Here is a 15,133-nt window from a genome sequence, read left to right as displayed (position 1 = left end):
CATCACAATTCTACATGGGTCCCCAATGGGATGTTAAATTCACCTCTGGAAATGACTCTTTCAAGGGGCCATTGTAAACATTTTATTTGTCTGAGACCAGGTTATGAGTTCCACTCCACTAGAGAGTATTGTTTTCAGAGCAAAATGCATACATGTTATGATGTGGGTGCTCAAAAACTGCAGTTCCAGGCTTCTGTCACTGTCTAAAAGTAATGTCTGCCCACAATGTCTTTGGGCCTGGATTCACAAATCTTAGGGATGTATGCATCAAATAACAACCTCTGAGACAAGTGAAATCTGATCTATTTCACCACAGAATGACAGGGGAGGTTCAGGTTGGATATCAGGAAAAGATTCTTCACCAAGAGGGCAGTTGGGCAATGGAACAGGCTCCCCAGGGCAGTGGTCATGGCACAGAGCCTGCCAGAGTTCAATAAATATTTGGACAATGCTCTCAGACATGTGATCTGATTTTTTTTTTAATGGTCCTTTGGGGACCCAGGTGTTGGACTCAATAATTCTTGTGGATCCCTTCCAACTCTGATATTCTATGATTCTATAAAGGCACAGCTTGCAAATCATAAACAGAAAAAAGGATGGAGTATTTCAAGTTAGGCTGATTTTTAACTCATCTTTTGCAGACAATAAATATGTCTTAGCTGAGAAAGCTCAGAATCTGCAGACAGTTCAGAAAAGACATCTCAGACCAGTATTAAATCTCTGGTGGGAGGTTTAATAGGAAGGAAGGAGGGAAGGAAGGAAGGAAGGAAGGAAGGAAGGGAGGGAGGGAGGGAGGGAGGAAGGAAGAATGAAAGAACGAAAGAAAGAGAGAGAAAGAGAGAGAAGAAAGAGAGAAGAAAGAGAGAAGAAAGAGAAGAAAGAAAGAAAGAAAGAAAGAAAGAAAGAAAGAAAGAAAGAAAGAAAGAAAGAAAGAAAGAAAAGGAAGGAAGGAAGGAAGGAAGGAAGGAAGGAAGGAAGGAAGGAAGAAAGAAGAAGAATGAATGAAAAAGAAAGAAAGAAAGAGAAAGAAAGGAAGAAAAAGGAAGAAAGGAAGAAAGGAAGAGAAAGGAAGAAAGGAAGAAAGGAAGAAAGGAAGAAAGGAAGAAAGGAAGAAAGAAAGAGAAAGAAAGAAAGAAAGAAAGAAAGAAAGAAAGAAAGAAAGAAAGAAAGAAAGAAAAAGAATGAAAGAAAGAAAGAAAGAAAGAAAGAAAGAGAAAGAAAGAAAGAGAGAAAGAGAGAGAGAAGGAAAGAAAGGAAGAAAGGAAGAAAGGAAGAAAGGAAGGAAGAAAGGAAGAAAGGAAGGAAGGAAGGAAGGAAGGAAGGAAGGAAGGAAGGAAGGAAGGAAGAAAGAAAGAAAGAAAGAAAGAAAGAAAGAAAGAAAGAAAGAAAGAGAAAGAAAAAGAAAAAGAAAAGCAGAGTTGACAAAATACAACCAGTGATAGTGTTGCAGTCCGGGAATTGTATCCTGGGGACTCATAAAAGACAGCTGTGGTCACCTGCAGGCACATATAAATCCTAAGATCATAAAACAGCCCAGGTTGCAAAGCACCTCAGAAGGTTCATTGTCAGGTCTAACCTTTCATGGGAAAAGGGAGCCTAGAAGTGATTATCTAGCACCTTGTCAAATTGCATATTGAAAATCTCCAGTGACAGGGATTCTACCACCTCCCTGTGGTTGTTCCAGTATTGATTGTTCTCACTGTAAAAAATTTCTTTCATATCAAGACAAAACCTCTCCCAGTGCAGCTTGTGCAGCACTGTTGTTCTCTTGTCTTCTGTTATGTGGCTCCTTGTGAAGAGAGAGCTTTCATCCTCTTTGTAGCCTTCCTTTAAGTACTGGAATACTATGATGAGGTCCTCCCTAAGCCTTCTCTTCTCCAGGGTGAAAAGACCTAACTCAGAATCACAGAACTCCTTCAGTCTTTATTTATAGGGCAGGTTTTCCAGCCCTCTGATCATCTTCATGGTCCTCGTTTGGATCGTCTTCAGTCTGTCTGCATCTTTTCTGAACTGTGGGAACCAGAACTAGATGCAGTACTCCCAGTGCAGCCTGACAATTGCTGAGTGGAATGATCGCATTTCTGTCTCTGCTAGCAATGCCTCTTTGGATGCAGCCCAGGATCTAATTTGCCTTTGCTGCTGGAGCAGCACGCTGCTGACTCATACTCAGTTTGTTGTCCATCAGGACCCCCAGGTCACTTTCAGAAAAGGTGTACAGGGCTCTTTGGTCATGTTATCCCAGGTGCAGGATCTTGCACGTCTTTGTTAAAATTCTTACAATGTTTGGTGTCTGCTATCTGAATATCCTCCAGGAACACTTCTCCATCGGCTTCTAGACAGACAGCTTACCCCAAGGACAGTATTCCTGCCTTGTTAATGAACATGCTAGGCCAAGCAGACAGGACACTGTTTTCTAGAATCATCTAACTCATACTGTTAGCAATTCCCTTGGGACCATCTTCTTCAGGAAACAGGAAAACCTGGTCTCTGACTACTCATCTGATATCTTCATCCTGATTGCAAAGGCTTGGACTGCTCCAAAATCCTCACCAGCCCACCTAAGACATATAATTATGGATATTTTTCTAAAACTTCTCCTTGACATCAATTATCTTTCTTCATTTCTTCTTTTCTTCTTCTTCTTCTTTTTTTTTTAATTTCCTTATTTAGAAAGTTTCACAATATCCAGATTTCAGCAGGAAACAACCTTCTCCTCCCCAATAAAAAAGAATTCTTAAGATGTAGATTTCAAATTTCCACCACATACAGTAAAATTACAGCTTATTATTATAAGCTTACACATACAGTAAAATTACAGCTGATCTATTTCATCAGTTCTATTCATATTTCTTAACTTAAATAGGAGTATCGATTCAGATTGCATGACCATTAAATTCCACAGTAAATATTTCAGTTAAACAATTTCTGATTTTGCTGTCTATTTATACCTTGATTAGTACTTTTGTCTCTGTTGTCAGAGGAAAACATTTCAGAAAAGTGAGAAAGAAATATGTCACATTCATAGGATATTAGCTTCTCTCCCATCTAAAATCCAAATTGTATCTTCCCAGGTTAAAGCTTTGTTAGAAAAATAGTACTATTCTGGCATCTATAATTATTCCCAAAACACACACGGTTGAAGGGTGAGATAAACAGAAGGAATGGGATTCTAAGACAATGTACAGCATATATTGGATTATATGAAAGAAATTTTAGCAAATGAAATGAGGATGTTATTATTAGAGAAGATTATTTCATATTTCTACTTAAGGATGGGATGAATCACACCTAAGAAGTGAGAATGTCTTTGTATAAAGGGAGTCTTTGTATTTGCACTTATTTGCACTGGAGAACTCCAGGGTTAGTTATGCCCTTCTGCCGAAGCTGTGTTTACCACCATTTGCATAAGGCTGCCTAGTGTAGATGAAAGTGCAGTAGCTCCTATGCCTTCTCCATGAGATTGACTCTGCCCTTTATCTTCTGTGGAATGAATAACAACAGTTCTGAAGATCCCTGCACACTTATGAGGTTTTATCATAGCAGAAGAAGCTAACATGAGATGAACCAAGATGTTGTCACGGTTATTTCAGTAAACTGCAAAATTCACAGAGGTCTGCTTACAGAAGCTGCTACTGCAGGTGATGCCAGATTCTGAATTTCAGCATCCACCACCTACCCTTGCAATGCAGATAAGAGACATTCTGCAACAGCTTGCTTGGAAACCACATTTCTCTCTCTGTTTCAGTCCACAAACGCAATAAAAGTACATTTGCAAAGTATCTGAGCAGATTTTGCATCTTCACATGCCTACATGCAACATAATTCTGTTTGTAGAACCTGCCTCTTCTACACACCATCCTAGCACAAGCTTAGGAAACAGAAACGGAAATTAAAGAACATTTAAATGTCTCAGGACTGAAGGCAGGTTAAGGCAGGCCTCACTCAGTGTTAAGGCAGATTGGTTTGTGCTGAGGAATTCAGATACACGCGAAAGCAAAGCTATCTAAATTAACGAAAAAGATCTAACAGTGAGCTGTGTTTCAGACAGCAATGGGAACCAACATGCAAACTTGAAAAACAGTGCCATAGTTGGTATTCACAAAAAGCTACAAGAAACTATTGAATAAATACAAGCTTGAGCAGCAGTAAGGGCACGGCTTGTCTGTTCCAGAGGGAACTAGTTGCAAAGAGATGGACAAGTTGAATCCTGTATATGTACCCAAAGGTTTGGTATTTAATCTAGACAGTTGTGTATTGTTTCACTAAAGCTAATGAGCAGCAACAATAAAATAGGAAACTACTTTGAGGATTCATTACACTCACTTCCAGGTTTAAAATCAATGTGAAAATCAGGGCTTTCGGATATTTTTGCACACGATTCTGTCTGCAGTTTCTTGTCAGTTCTTATAAGCTACCTGAAAGTTACAATGGGATCAATCTTTCTTGAGGCATGTCTATTGCTTACCAAGGGAATGAGAGGGGAAGTCTAGTTGACTAATTCAGAAGGTTTATTTAATTTGGTAGGGATATCTGTGGCATAGGTGTCTGTATCTGGCCCTTAGCTCCCTTTTTTTTGGACTAGATAAAGTCAGTACAGAGAGCACAACCTGGTATTAGATTCATCTCCTCCTAGATAAGACATAATTTAGTCATCTAATTTCATCCTAAAAGTACCTTTTTCTGGCTGTTGTATATTAAGGGAACCAAAAGCTGAAATGTAAGTGTCTTACTGATATTGGATTAATTTACTGCATTCTTAGACATAAAAATTGGATATGCAAGCTCTGAGCTAGTTATCCTAGTTTCCTTTACAGTCAGTAGTTATGAAGAATAGTTTGATATGAAGAGCAAACTAGTACTTTTCCAGAGAAGACTCTTCATCACCACTAGTCATAAAGGGAGCCAAGGGAATGAGCTCGGGGTCTGAACTTCTACGTATAAAACTAGGTCATATGAACCCTATTTTCAGTCACCTTTTTGTCAACACTGGAAAACAATTCATTCAATCATCGTATACCACTTTACTTATATAATCACATGCAGGAGAGGTGTTTGTGGCATTCCACTGACTTCTGAGGAGCCTTTGCATTCCTGGCATAGGTACAGCTCTTCTTGCTTAGTTGGCTAACCATAGTAGAAAAGGTGGCCATCTCTGGCCACACACCTGTAGTGTGCAGCTTCCTCCTGATCCCCAAGTAATTGGTGAAGGGACACTGGCACTACTGATGGGTTTGAATGTTCCCTTCTTGGCAAAGCCTATTTTTTTCCATGACCTTCAAGTTAACCCAATCTATTGTGGTGAGAGCAGACATAGACCTTTAATTTTCAGGTTCCTTTCTATCTGAAAGAATAGAGTCACTAAATAGAGTCACAGGTACAAATGTCTTTATCATTTTTGTCCCCGGGGAAGTATTGCCAAGGTGCTGAAGGCGCCTCCTCAGGAAGTGGTACCCAACACCTGGACAGGTAGAGCAGGCTAGCTCTCACCCACACTGCCACAAGTTCCTTCTGGCATGGGCAGGTAGAGTACAGGAGAAGCACTCAGACATCCATGACATGTTCACAAGGCAGGGAAAAATGACCTGTGCCTTATGAGGGATCTACGTGCTTTCAGAGCAGTAGGTGTAGTCCAGCTAGGCATCCCAACAGCACCTAAAGGACACCATATCTCTACATTCAGGCAGCTGAATCCTGTCCTTCATACACACATCACATAGCATTTGGCCCAGGTCATCTTTTGTGTCATACAACATATTTTTAATTCTTGCAGCTTTTGACTTCTAAGTAATTGATATAATTTAAAAACATGACAAAGATGTTTTCAGTTTAATCAAAATTGTTTAGTTTTAAATAAACTTGTTTAGTTTTACAATTTTTTGTAATAAACTTATTTCAGTTTAACCAAAAACGTATATGTATTTCAAACCACCACTCAGCTCCACTTGTGACTAGGCAAATCATCACATCAATGACCATATGCTTGTTGAAGAAATTACCTCCAATAGTTTATATTTTTATAGACCAGTGCCTGCCATCGTCACCATGTAGATCACCAGCAAGAGAAGGAAGAGAGGAGCCTGAAGGGAAATTACCAAATCCCAGGAGCATGAATCCTGTAAAGTTGGTTTGATTTTGTTTTCCTGTAACTGATACCATGCTGAAGCTTGGGTAAAGCAAATATAGAAATGCAATGTAAAAAATTTAAAAACTGTTTTCCATGCAGGTATGTAAAGATACACCATTCAAATCAATCCTTGGATCCAATCTCTATATCCTAGTAGCATATTTAAAATTCCAACTCTTGAAATGTTTTGGCAATGTGAAAAAAAAATCCAAATAATCTTTCCTCAGTTTCAGTAATAATTGATAAGCCTCAGGGACATGACTGTTTTCTTCTTCTCTGAGAAATATGGATGAATACATGTTATTTTTTATCTCTGTGTTCTGGCTTATTTCACTGTCTTGTAGGAACAAACCCCAAGTCCTATTTTCTGTGCTCTGGACTTATGGTCCTTTGCAGATAACCCAGCTATGCTAATACAGGGCAAGTTATTACAAACTACTTACATCTGACCTGTGGTTTTAGCTTGAAGTCACATCACCAGTTTCCCAAACAGCCAATCTTCACACAAGCTTTCTTAAATTCTGAAACTTGAGTGACCCAGTTGGTTTCCCAGGGTAGGGAAATAATAAGCTTAGGAAAGGACTGTCTCATATTACATATATGGAATTTATTCAGTTTTCTCAGTGCCTCATCATTTACAAATTACTGTGTCTTACAGATAAAGATGCAACTGGCATAATAAAATCATGTCTTTTAATAAAATCATGGCCTCAGGGGGCCTGTGATGAGTGGTGTACTTCAGGGGGTCTGTCCTTGGACCGGTACTGTTTAATATCTTTATTAATGACATAGACAGTGGGATCAAGTGTGCACCCTCAGCAAATTTGCACATGACACCAAGCTGAGTGGTGTAGTTGCTACAATAGAAGGAAGGGATGCCATCCAACGTGACATGGACAAGCTAGAGAATTGTCCCACGTGAACCTAATGAGGTTCAACAAGTCCAAGTGCAAGGTGCTGCACATGAGCTGCGGCAATCCCAAACGTGAGTACAGACTGGGAGAAGAACTCATTGAGAGCAGCCCTGCAGAGAAGGACTTGGGGGTTATGGTGGATGAAAAGCTCAACATGAGCCAGCAGTGTGTGCCTGCAACCCAGAAGGGCATCTGCATCCTGGGCTGCATCAAAAGAGGAGTGGGCAGCAGGTCGAGGGGGGTGATTGTGCCCCTCTGCTCTGCCCTTCTGAGGCCCCACTTGGAGCACTGCGTCCAGGTCTGGGGCCCCCAGCACAAGAAGCTTGTGGATCTGTTAGAATAGGCCCAGAGGAGGGCCACAAAGATGATCAAGGGGCTGGAGCACCTCTCCTACGAAGAAAGGCTGAGAGAGGTGGGGCAGTTCAGCCTGCACAACAGAAGGCTCTGGGGTGACCTCATGGCAAACTTTCAGTACTTGAAGGGGTCTTATAAAAAAGATGGAGAGGGACTCTTAGCTCAATAAACTAGTGACAGGACAAGGGGGAATGGTTTTTAACTAAAAGAGAGGAGATTTAGATTAGAGATTAGGAGGAAGTTTCTCACTCAGAGGGTGGTGAGGCACTGGCACAGGTTGCCCATAGAGGTTGTGGATGCCCCATCCCTGGAGGTATTCGAGACCAGGTTAGCAACCTCATCTAGTGGGTGGCATCCCTGCCTAAGGCAGGGGGATTGGAACTAGATGATTTTTGAGGTCCCTTCCAACCCAGGCCATTCTATGATTCTATGATTCTGTGATATCTTCTTGTCAGCCTGCTTGTCTTTTTTTTTTTTTTTTTTTTTTTTCATTTGATACAGCTGAAACTCAGTTCAGAATAAGATGAAACTCAATTTATAGTGGATAGACCAGTTCTTTACTAATGTTATGTTATAGATTACTCTTAGTTCTTATATCTGTGGTGTAGATGTCTATATCCAAGATAGTTGTCTGGTCTTCCTCAATTGCAAATGAAGAAAGTGAGAAAAAACTGTTTGAAAGTCGTTCATCTGATCTATTTTATATGTCTGGCTTATATGTCTGGGTAATATATATCATCAGAGTTCCTAATTCAAGAACTCAGTGACATCTATCTGTCACATAAACAGGTCAAATTAACCAGGCCCGGAAATGTCTATATCACTTAATTTACTGTAATGTCTATCCAGAAAGCTAATTAATATTTATACATCTGTCACAAAAACTCTGCATGACCCTAAGTGCCAGCTACCGCAGTCAGGTCAAGGCAGGGCAGGCACCCCAGCCTGTGGTGTCAGCTGCTGGAGCGAGTGAGGATGTCTCAGCAGCAGTCAGTGGTGGGACTTGTGTGTGTGTGTGTGCAAGTGGAATTGGTGCCATCTGCTGGAGCACGTGGGGATCCTAACATCAGGAATTGGTGGGGCCAGAGCTCTCCGGATCTGAAAGGGTCCTACAGACTTTGAGCCTGGAGTGCCAGTTGCTGGGAACAGTGTGAGTGGACTGGCTGCCAGCAACTGGAGCCAGACAACGGGCACCTTTGCCCTATGGTGCCTGCTGCTAGAGTGACCGAGGTCTTAGCATCAGTAGTTGGAGTGAATGTGAATCTTTTACTCCCAGCCATGGGGCGGGAGTGGTGTTTGTTCCCAAAGCAGCTACTCAGGACACTGGTATAAGCACAGACTCCTCACTAGTGGCTGGAACAGGGCCGCAGGTCACAGCCCGTGTGCCTGCTGCCTGCTGCTGCTGGCAGACTGAGTGTCTGTATCTTCCCCAACCTGGTGTGCGTGGGGTATGTGTGTGTATTCACTAGCAAACTTTAAGCTGGACCAGCCAGCAAGTGGGGGGGGCCTTGCGTCTGGGTAGGGGGGTCTGTACTGGTACACTCAGGGGGACTCAGGGACATGGTGTGCCTGAGGGACAGCTGTGTGAGCGTGTGCATCTGCAGCAAACTTCAAGCTGGACTGGCCATCGAGAAGGTGACCTGTGAAGGGGGTAAAGGGGCCCAGGAGTATGGGCAGGGCTGCTGAGTGGACAGAGGGGCCGTGCCAGGTACTCAAAGGATCTGCAAATGCACGTGTGCTTGTGAACTTGGAGAATGCTCTGTGTGTGCCTTCACTAGTAAACTTCTATCTCTACCAGCCAGAGGGGGAAGGGTCTTGACTCTTGGTGTCTACATTTACAAGAGTCCTGTGTGTCGTTGTAGGCAGCCCTTGACTAGGGCAGCCATTCTGGCCTGTCATGTCAGTGTCCTGTGTCTGTCTGGTGTGGATCTGGGACACAACATTCAGCTTTGCTACCAGCTGAACCTGAAAAGGGGAAAGTGGCAGCCACATCCCCCAGCCTGGGCAGAGAGCTCAGGGTGTCCGGGCACCAGGGTGGGCATCAGGGGCTGGGCAGAAAAAGTCCTGGGACAGGACAACTGGAGGAGTCGGCCATCTTCAAATTGCTCTATATCTCCCTTAACAAACTTATTGCTTCTGTGCATTTAAGATTAAAAAATAATAACTTTCATTAATTTAAACTGTCCTTCATCTGCTGCAATACCAAGGGAGGTGTTTTGTCTTCTGAGTATACTTGGTAATGAATCCAGAGAGGAGTTGCGATCTCAGAAAGCAATATAAGATAAAATGTAGTTCAAAACAGCGAAACCTCACTGTCCCTTCAGGATCCTACATGAAACTGTTTACAGACTTGAAGTGTTGCCCAAAAGGCAGAAGAAGGTATCCCAGTATCTGAACTCACGAACAAAGGCGTCATATCAGAAGCTCTAGATGGCTTCTCATGAAAATTGAGGTATATGGGTATTTTCTGGACTTTTTGGTAACAAAAACTGTCAAAAAATTGTATTAATATAGATGGCTCAAGAAAAAATAATTTGTTTTTAAAGGGCAGAATAGCATGCATCTAAAAACTCTAGATATTTGTAATGCATACAATGTCTGAGCCATATTTATTATATATATATTATTAAATATTTTTATATTTACATATTATTTAAGACTAACTGAGATGTAAGAGAGATATTACTTCCAAAGGATGAACAAAAAGAACATCTGAGAGTTCTCTTTCCTATTCATAGATTATAAGGGAAATTTAAATGGTTTTCTCAGCTGCTGTTTTGTCATACAGATGTTTGCAGAAATAACACAAGAGTTTTTCTTGATCATACAGTAAAATGCCTTGTAAGAAGACAGATTTTTTTGCTCTGAAAAAGAATATTTTTTAAAGAAACAAAGTAGTTGCACAATTTGGAAACAGGAGGTGCTACCCATAGCAGAGAACAATCAGGTTACAGAGTACTTCAGTAAGCTGAACCTACCGAAGTTCATGGGACTGGATGCAGTGGAGGGTGCTGAGGGAAGTGGCTGATGTCATTACCAGATTACTATTTGTCGTCTTTGACAGGTCAAGGTCATTGGGGGAGTTTCCCAGTGACAGAAAAAAAATTAAAAAAAAATGTGTCCATCTTCAAGTAAGCCAAGAAGCCAAGAAGGAAGATCTGAGGAATGTCAGTTTCACCTCAGGCCCAAGGGAAGAATATGAAGCAAATCTTCCCGGGAGCCACGTCCAAGAAAATGAAGGGAAAGAAGGGATTTGTTAATGCACAGATTTACCAAAAATAAGTCATGCCTGACCATCACACTGAGATGACTAGCTCAGAGTGGGTGTGATAGTGATGAGATGACTGACTACAGGGGAAAGTGGTGGATGTCATTTAATGACTTCAACAATTCTTGACACTATAGCCTTGTAGCCAAATTGGGAAGATAGAAACTGGATGAAAAAACTAATTGGTGAGTGAAAAAAAAAAAAAAACTGTTTGGACCATCAAGCTTTCACAGGTACATTCAACAATATGAGTCTAGGTGGTAGCTGGCTCTAAGAGGCATTCTTCATGGACTGATACTGAGACTAATGTTTCTTCACATCTCCGTCAGTGACTGGGAAGATGTGATGGAGGAGAACATCCTCGCGAGTTTCCAGATGCCAGCAATTTGGGAATAGGGGAAAAGGTCCATACACAGGAATGTCATGAAGATAAATGCCAAGTCATGGCCCTGGCACAAATGATGAATCAGATTGACACTGACAGTCTGGGGAGTAGTTCTGCAGAAAGGGATGTGTGCGTCCTGGCGTATGGCAAACTGAACGTCAGCCAGCAGGGTATCCCTGCAGTGGAGAGGAATAGCCACCTAGCCACCTATGTTAGCAAAAGCCAGCCAGCTGGCCAAGGGAAGCACCCATTCCCCTCTGCTTTGCATGTGTGAGGCCACCTGTGGAGAAAGATGTCCCATTTTGGAGTCCCTCAGTACATGAAAGAGATGGATAATTTGAAGAGAGTTCAAAATAGGGCCACTAAAATGATCAGAGGGAACACAGGTCAAGATGGTAACATCCTGAAAGGGATTGTGTTGTATAAGAATGCAGATTTATAACTCCAGTTTACTGTGAAGAAACATAAGAAGGTCAAACAGTGCTGATGATCAAAGTGCATGTCAGAGGGTGCCTTAAGTTCAAGCTGTCAGGTAGGATCTTTCTCAGCTAATATTGCTTTCTGCAGTTCCTGTAGCTGCTCCTTTCTGTGCTAATAAATAGAGAACAATAAGCACTCCCAGATAGGGACACCAATGAAAATAACTGGACTCAATGAAAAATACAGTATAGGTTTCTGACTTGCTATTGTAGCTGGTATAAACAGAAAAGGTACTTCAAATGTTTATCTTGAATATGGTTATCTACATTTCAATTAGCTAAATAAGGACAAATAAGGACTGATATATTGCAGATTAACTGAAAGAGGAAAGTTTCTTAGAATACTGAATTCATAAACAACTGATAGTAGAGCTGAATAAAGAGCAATATAGATTAAAAAAAAAAAAAAAGGTTAGCAGGTCATTGTTTTTATTTTAGCAGTGACGAGACCAAAAGTATGCATTCTGTCCATTCTTCAAGCTATCAGAAGTATGGCTGTACCATCAACAATTTTATTGTCCTTTATTTATTTGAAATTTAGTTATGCATATATATGTATATATGTGTGAAAATAAGGGAAAATATTTTTTCCAAAAGTAAAGCAGAGAATTTAGATTTCAGTTCAGTAGGAAATAAACTCACATTTCACAAACAGAAAATAAAATACATGAACTACTGATGAAAACATGTTTGAGAAAATACTGGTTGAATTAATGTAGATGTGGCAATATTTTAGCTTAATTAAAAAGGAAAGTAGGAAAACAGTAAAGAAAATCGTAGCTCTTCTGCACTTAAGCACACTGTTTTTCTTATTACCTTACTTTTATGATATTTTACTTTTTTTAGCGTGCTTCTCAAAATGTTATATGCCCATCTATATTTGTTCATCCCACTTAGTTTATGGAACAGATTTCAGACACACTCACTATTTTATCTTCATCCCTATAAAGATTTTTCTTCTTCATGTCTTTCTTATTGGCTGATACAGGCTGGGTTGTTCTTTCACATGGAAGCAGACGAAGAACTGGGTCTCAAAAACCAGACATACTTCACCTTGCAGGGGTTCTCGCACCTTGCCACTCTTCAGGTCTTCCTCTTTGAGGGAATCCTCTTGATGTTCCTAATCACAATGACAGGGAACTTTCTCATCATTTTAGTTGCAACCACTGACCCTGCCTTGCATACCCCCATGTACTATTTTCTCAAAAACCTGGCTTTAATTGAAATTTGCTTTACATTAAACATAGTACCCAAGATGCTTGTGGATTTGCTCTTGGAGAGAAAGGTCATCTCCTTTTCTGCTTGTGCCCTGCAACTTTACTTTGTCATATTCTTTGTCACTTCTGAGTGTTTCCTCTTAGGAGCCATGGCATACGATCGATATGTGGCTATATGCCATCCCTTGCACTACACCACCACAATGAACAGAAGAGTGTGTCTTCATATGGTCATAGCATGCTGGATTGCTGGTATTCCACTTTCTGTAGGACTCACTGGCTGGCTGTTTAGCTACCCCTTTTGTGGCTCAAAGGAGATTAAGCATTTCTTTTGCGATATTGCTCCTGTTCTAGATCTGGTCTGTTCAGACACATACTTATTCGAGCTTCTTGTGTTCATCGCCACTGTAGTAATTGTTTTGATTCCATTTGTCTTGATAGCAGCATCTTACATCCAGATAATCCATGCCATCCTCCAAATGCCATCTTCTGAAGGAAGGCGCAAGGCTTTCTTCACCTGCATTGCTCACCTGGTGGTGGTGACGCTGTTCTACTGCACAACTGGCTTGATACATTTAAAGCCAAAGTCCAGACTCTTGGTAAAGAGCAGGAAACTGGTGGCTCTTTCTTACACAGTAGTAACTCCTATGCTGAACCCAATCATCTACAGCTTACGAAACAAAGAGGTAAAGCATGCTCTGAGAAAGACGTTTGGAAAGAGACAGTTCAGCAAGATGGATCTGCCCAGATAGACTCACTTATTTTCTAAAAATTGTTCGCACTTGAAAGGATAAAATCAAAGAATTAATGTTTTCCTCAAAGTCTGTAAGGAGTTTGGACATTTTATCTTTTTCTTTTTTTTTTTTTTTAAATACTGAGAAATGTACATTCTCTATGTACTGAATAAATACTATGTTTAATGTAACTGTCCAAAACATTACAGAGACTACAGAAATAAGCCATTAATTCATTATATTAATTACAATATGTTTAGGCCTCTCGCCCTTTTTCTACACACTGTTCAGTTTTAAAGCATGTATAAAATAAATCACTGTCATAAGAACACATGACTCCAAAATACGTAAACCTAATGGGTAGCAAAGTACCATCAAAGTCAGAAAACAAAATTGCATATTTTTAGGAAGAATATGCCAAAAGATTGCTTGTCCCATGGACATAATTTACTTCCAACAGAGAGTAAAAATGAAGTAGAGAGATTCAGATGACTGGATATATGGCTGGGATTCAGTTCAAGATTATGATATCTGACTGTAGATATCTATAGGTAAGTCAGCACCTACACCCCCATCAAAGTCAATGACAATCTAATCAGCACAATCATCAGCATTTAAGGAGTGATTTGGTTGAACAGCTGAAAGAAACTTGATTTGGTTGCTTGAAGACAGATATCTAGCAGTGCCATAAAAGTCCTACATCACCCTGTTTTGCTTCTAGTGCAAAACAGTGTGACTTTCCCATAAGTCTGTGATATCTCTGCCAGTCCAAATGTAGCAGATAACCCTGTGGATTTCAGGCAGACAAGGAGGTTTCAGATCACGCCTATATTGCAGCATAGTTAAGGAATGCTTAAGCACTGTGGTGTAACCCAAAAGGACTCCAGCTATCACTCCAGAAGAGTGTCAAGAAACTGAATCCAGTGTCCATGGCCCTTTAGCCCTTTGGGGGGTCGGGGGGAGGATGACACACAACTGTGATATTTCTCTGACTGCATGGGAGGTGGTTAGGGATCCTGCTGCATGAGATCTTAGAATCACTCAGTGGCTGAGGTTGGAAGGGACCTCTTAAGGTCATCTGATTCAACCCACCTGCTTAAGCAGGGTCGCCTATAGCTGCTTGCCCAGGACCATATCCAGATGGCTTTTGAGAATCCCCATGGTGATCCCACAGGCAATCAGAAGCGAGTATTGCTGTGTCACAGAGTTGCAAACCAACGCCAGGAAGAACTACTCCAGAACAGCTCACAACCATATCAGAGAGCAAATGATGGTGCAACTCCAGCCCCATCTGTGCAGTGTGGGAATATGGTTATGAAGGAAAACAGCATTTTGGGGTGCAGCAGTGGAGTGATAAAGCAGAGGCACCCCCAGGAAGACTTATCTTAAAGAGGACCCTGTATGTTGAACTGTATGAAGTTCAACAAGGCCAAGTGCCGGGTCCTGCATCTGGGGCGCAACAACCCCAAGCAGCGCTACAGGCTGGGAGATGAGTGGCTGGAAAGCTGCCTGGCCGAGAAGGACCTGGGAATACTGGTTGATAGTCGGCTGAATATGAGCCGGCAGTGTGCTCAGGTGGCCAAGAAGGCCAACAGCATCCTGGCTTGTATAAGAAGCAGTGTGGCCAGCAGGTCTAGGGAGGTTATTGTCCCCCTGTA

At 41.3% G+C, this 15,133-nt stretch overlaps 1 protein-coding gene across 1 annotated transcript; it reads left to right on the top strand.

Moving 5' to 3' along the window:
- The first annotated feature begins 12,530 nt into the window (after window positions 1-12,530).
- Window positions 12,531-13,493, top strand: LOC118258107 (olfactory receptor 10A7-like). The gene has a single exon (XM_035566684.1). It carries the CDS (start codon window positions 12,531-12,533, stop codon window positions 13,491-13,493), a length of 963 nt encoding a protein of 320 aa, XP_035422577.1.
- Window positions 13,494-15,133: the final 1,640 nt, after the last annotated feature.

The sequence above is a fragment of the Cygnus atratus genome, chromosome 11 (assembly GCF_013377495.2).
Source record: "Cygnus atratus isolate AKBS03 ecotype Queensland, Australia chromosome 11, CAtr_DNAZoo_HiC_assembly, whole genome shotgun sequence".
In the NCBI taxonomy this organism is placed as follows: Eukaryota; Metazoa; Chordata; class Aves; order Anseriformes; family Anatidae; genus Cygnus; species Cygnus atratus.
This window is presented reverse-complemented; position numbering and strand designations above follow the sequence as displayed.

What these genes read in the sequence shown, in the direction of transcription:
- LOC118258107 (XM_035566684.1), top strand. Translation starts at nt 12,531, where the DNA reads ATGGAAGCAGACGAAGAACTGGGTCTCAAAAACCAGACATACTTCACC.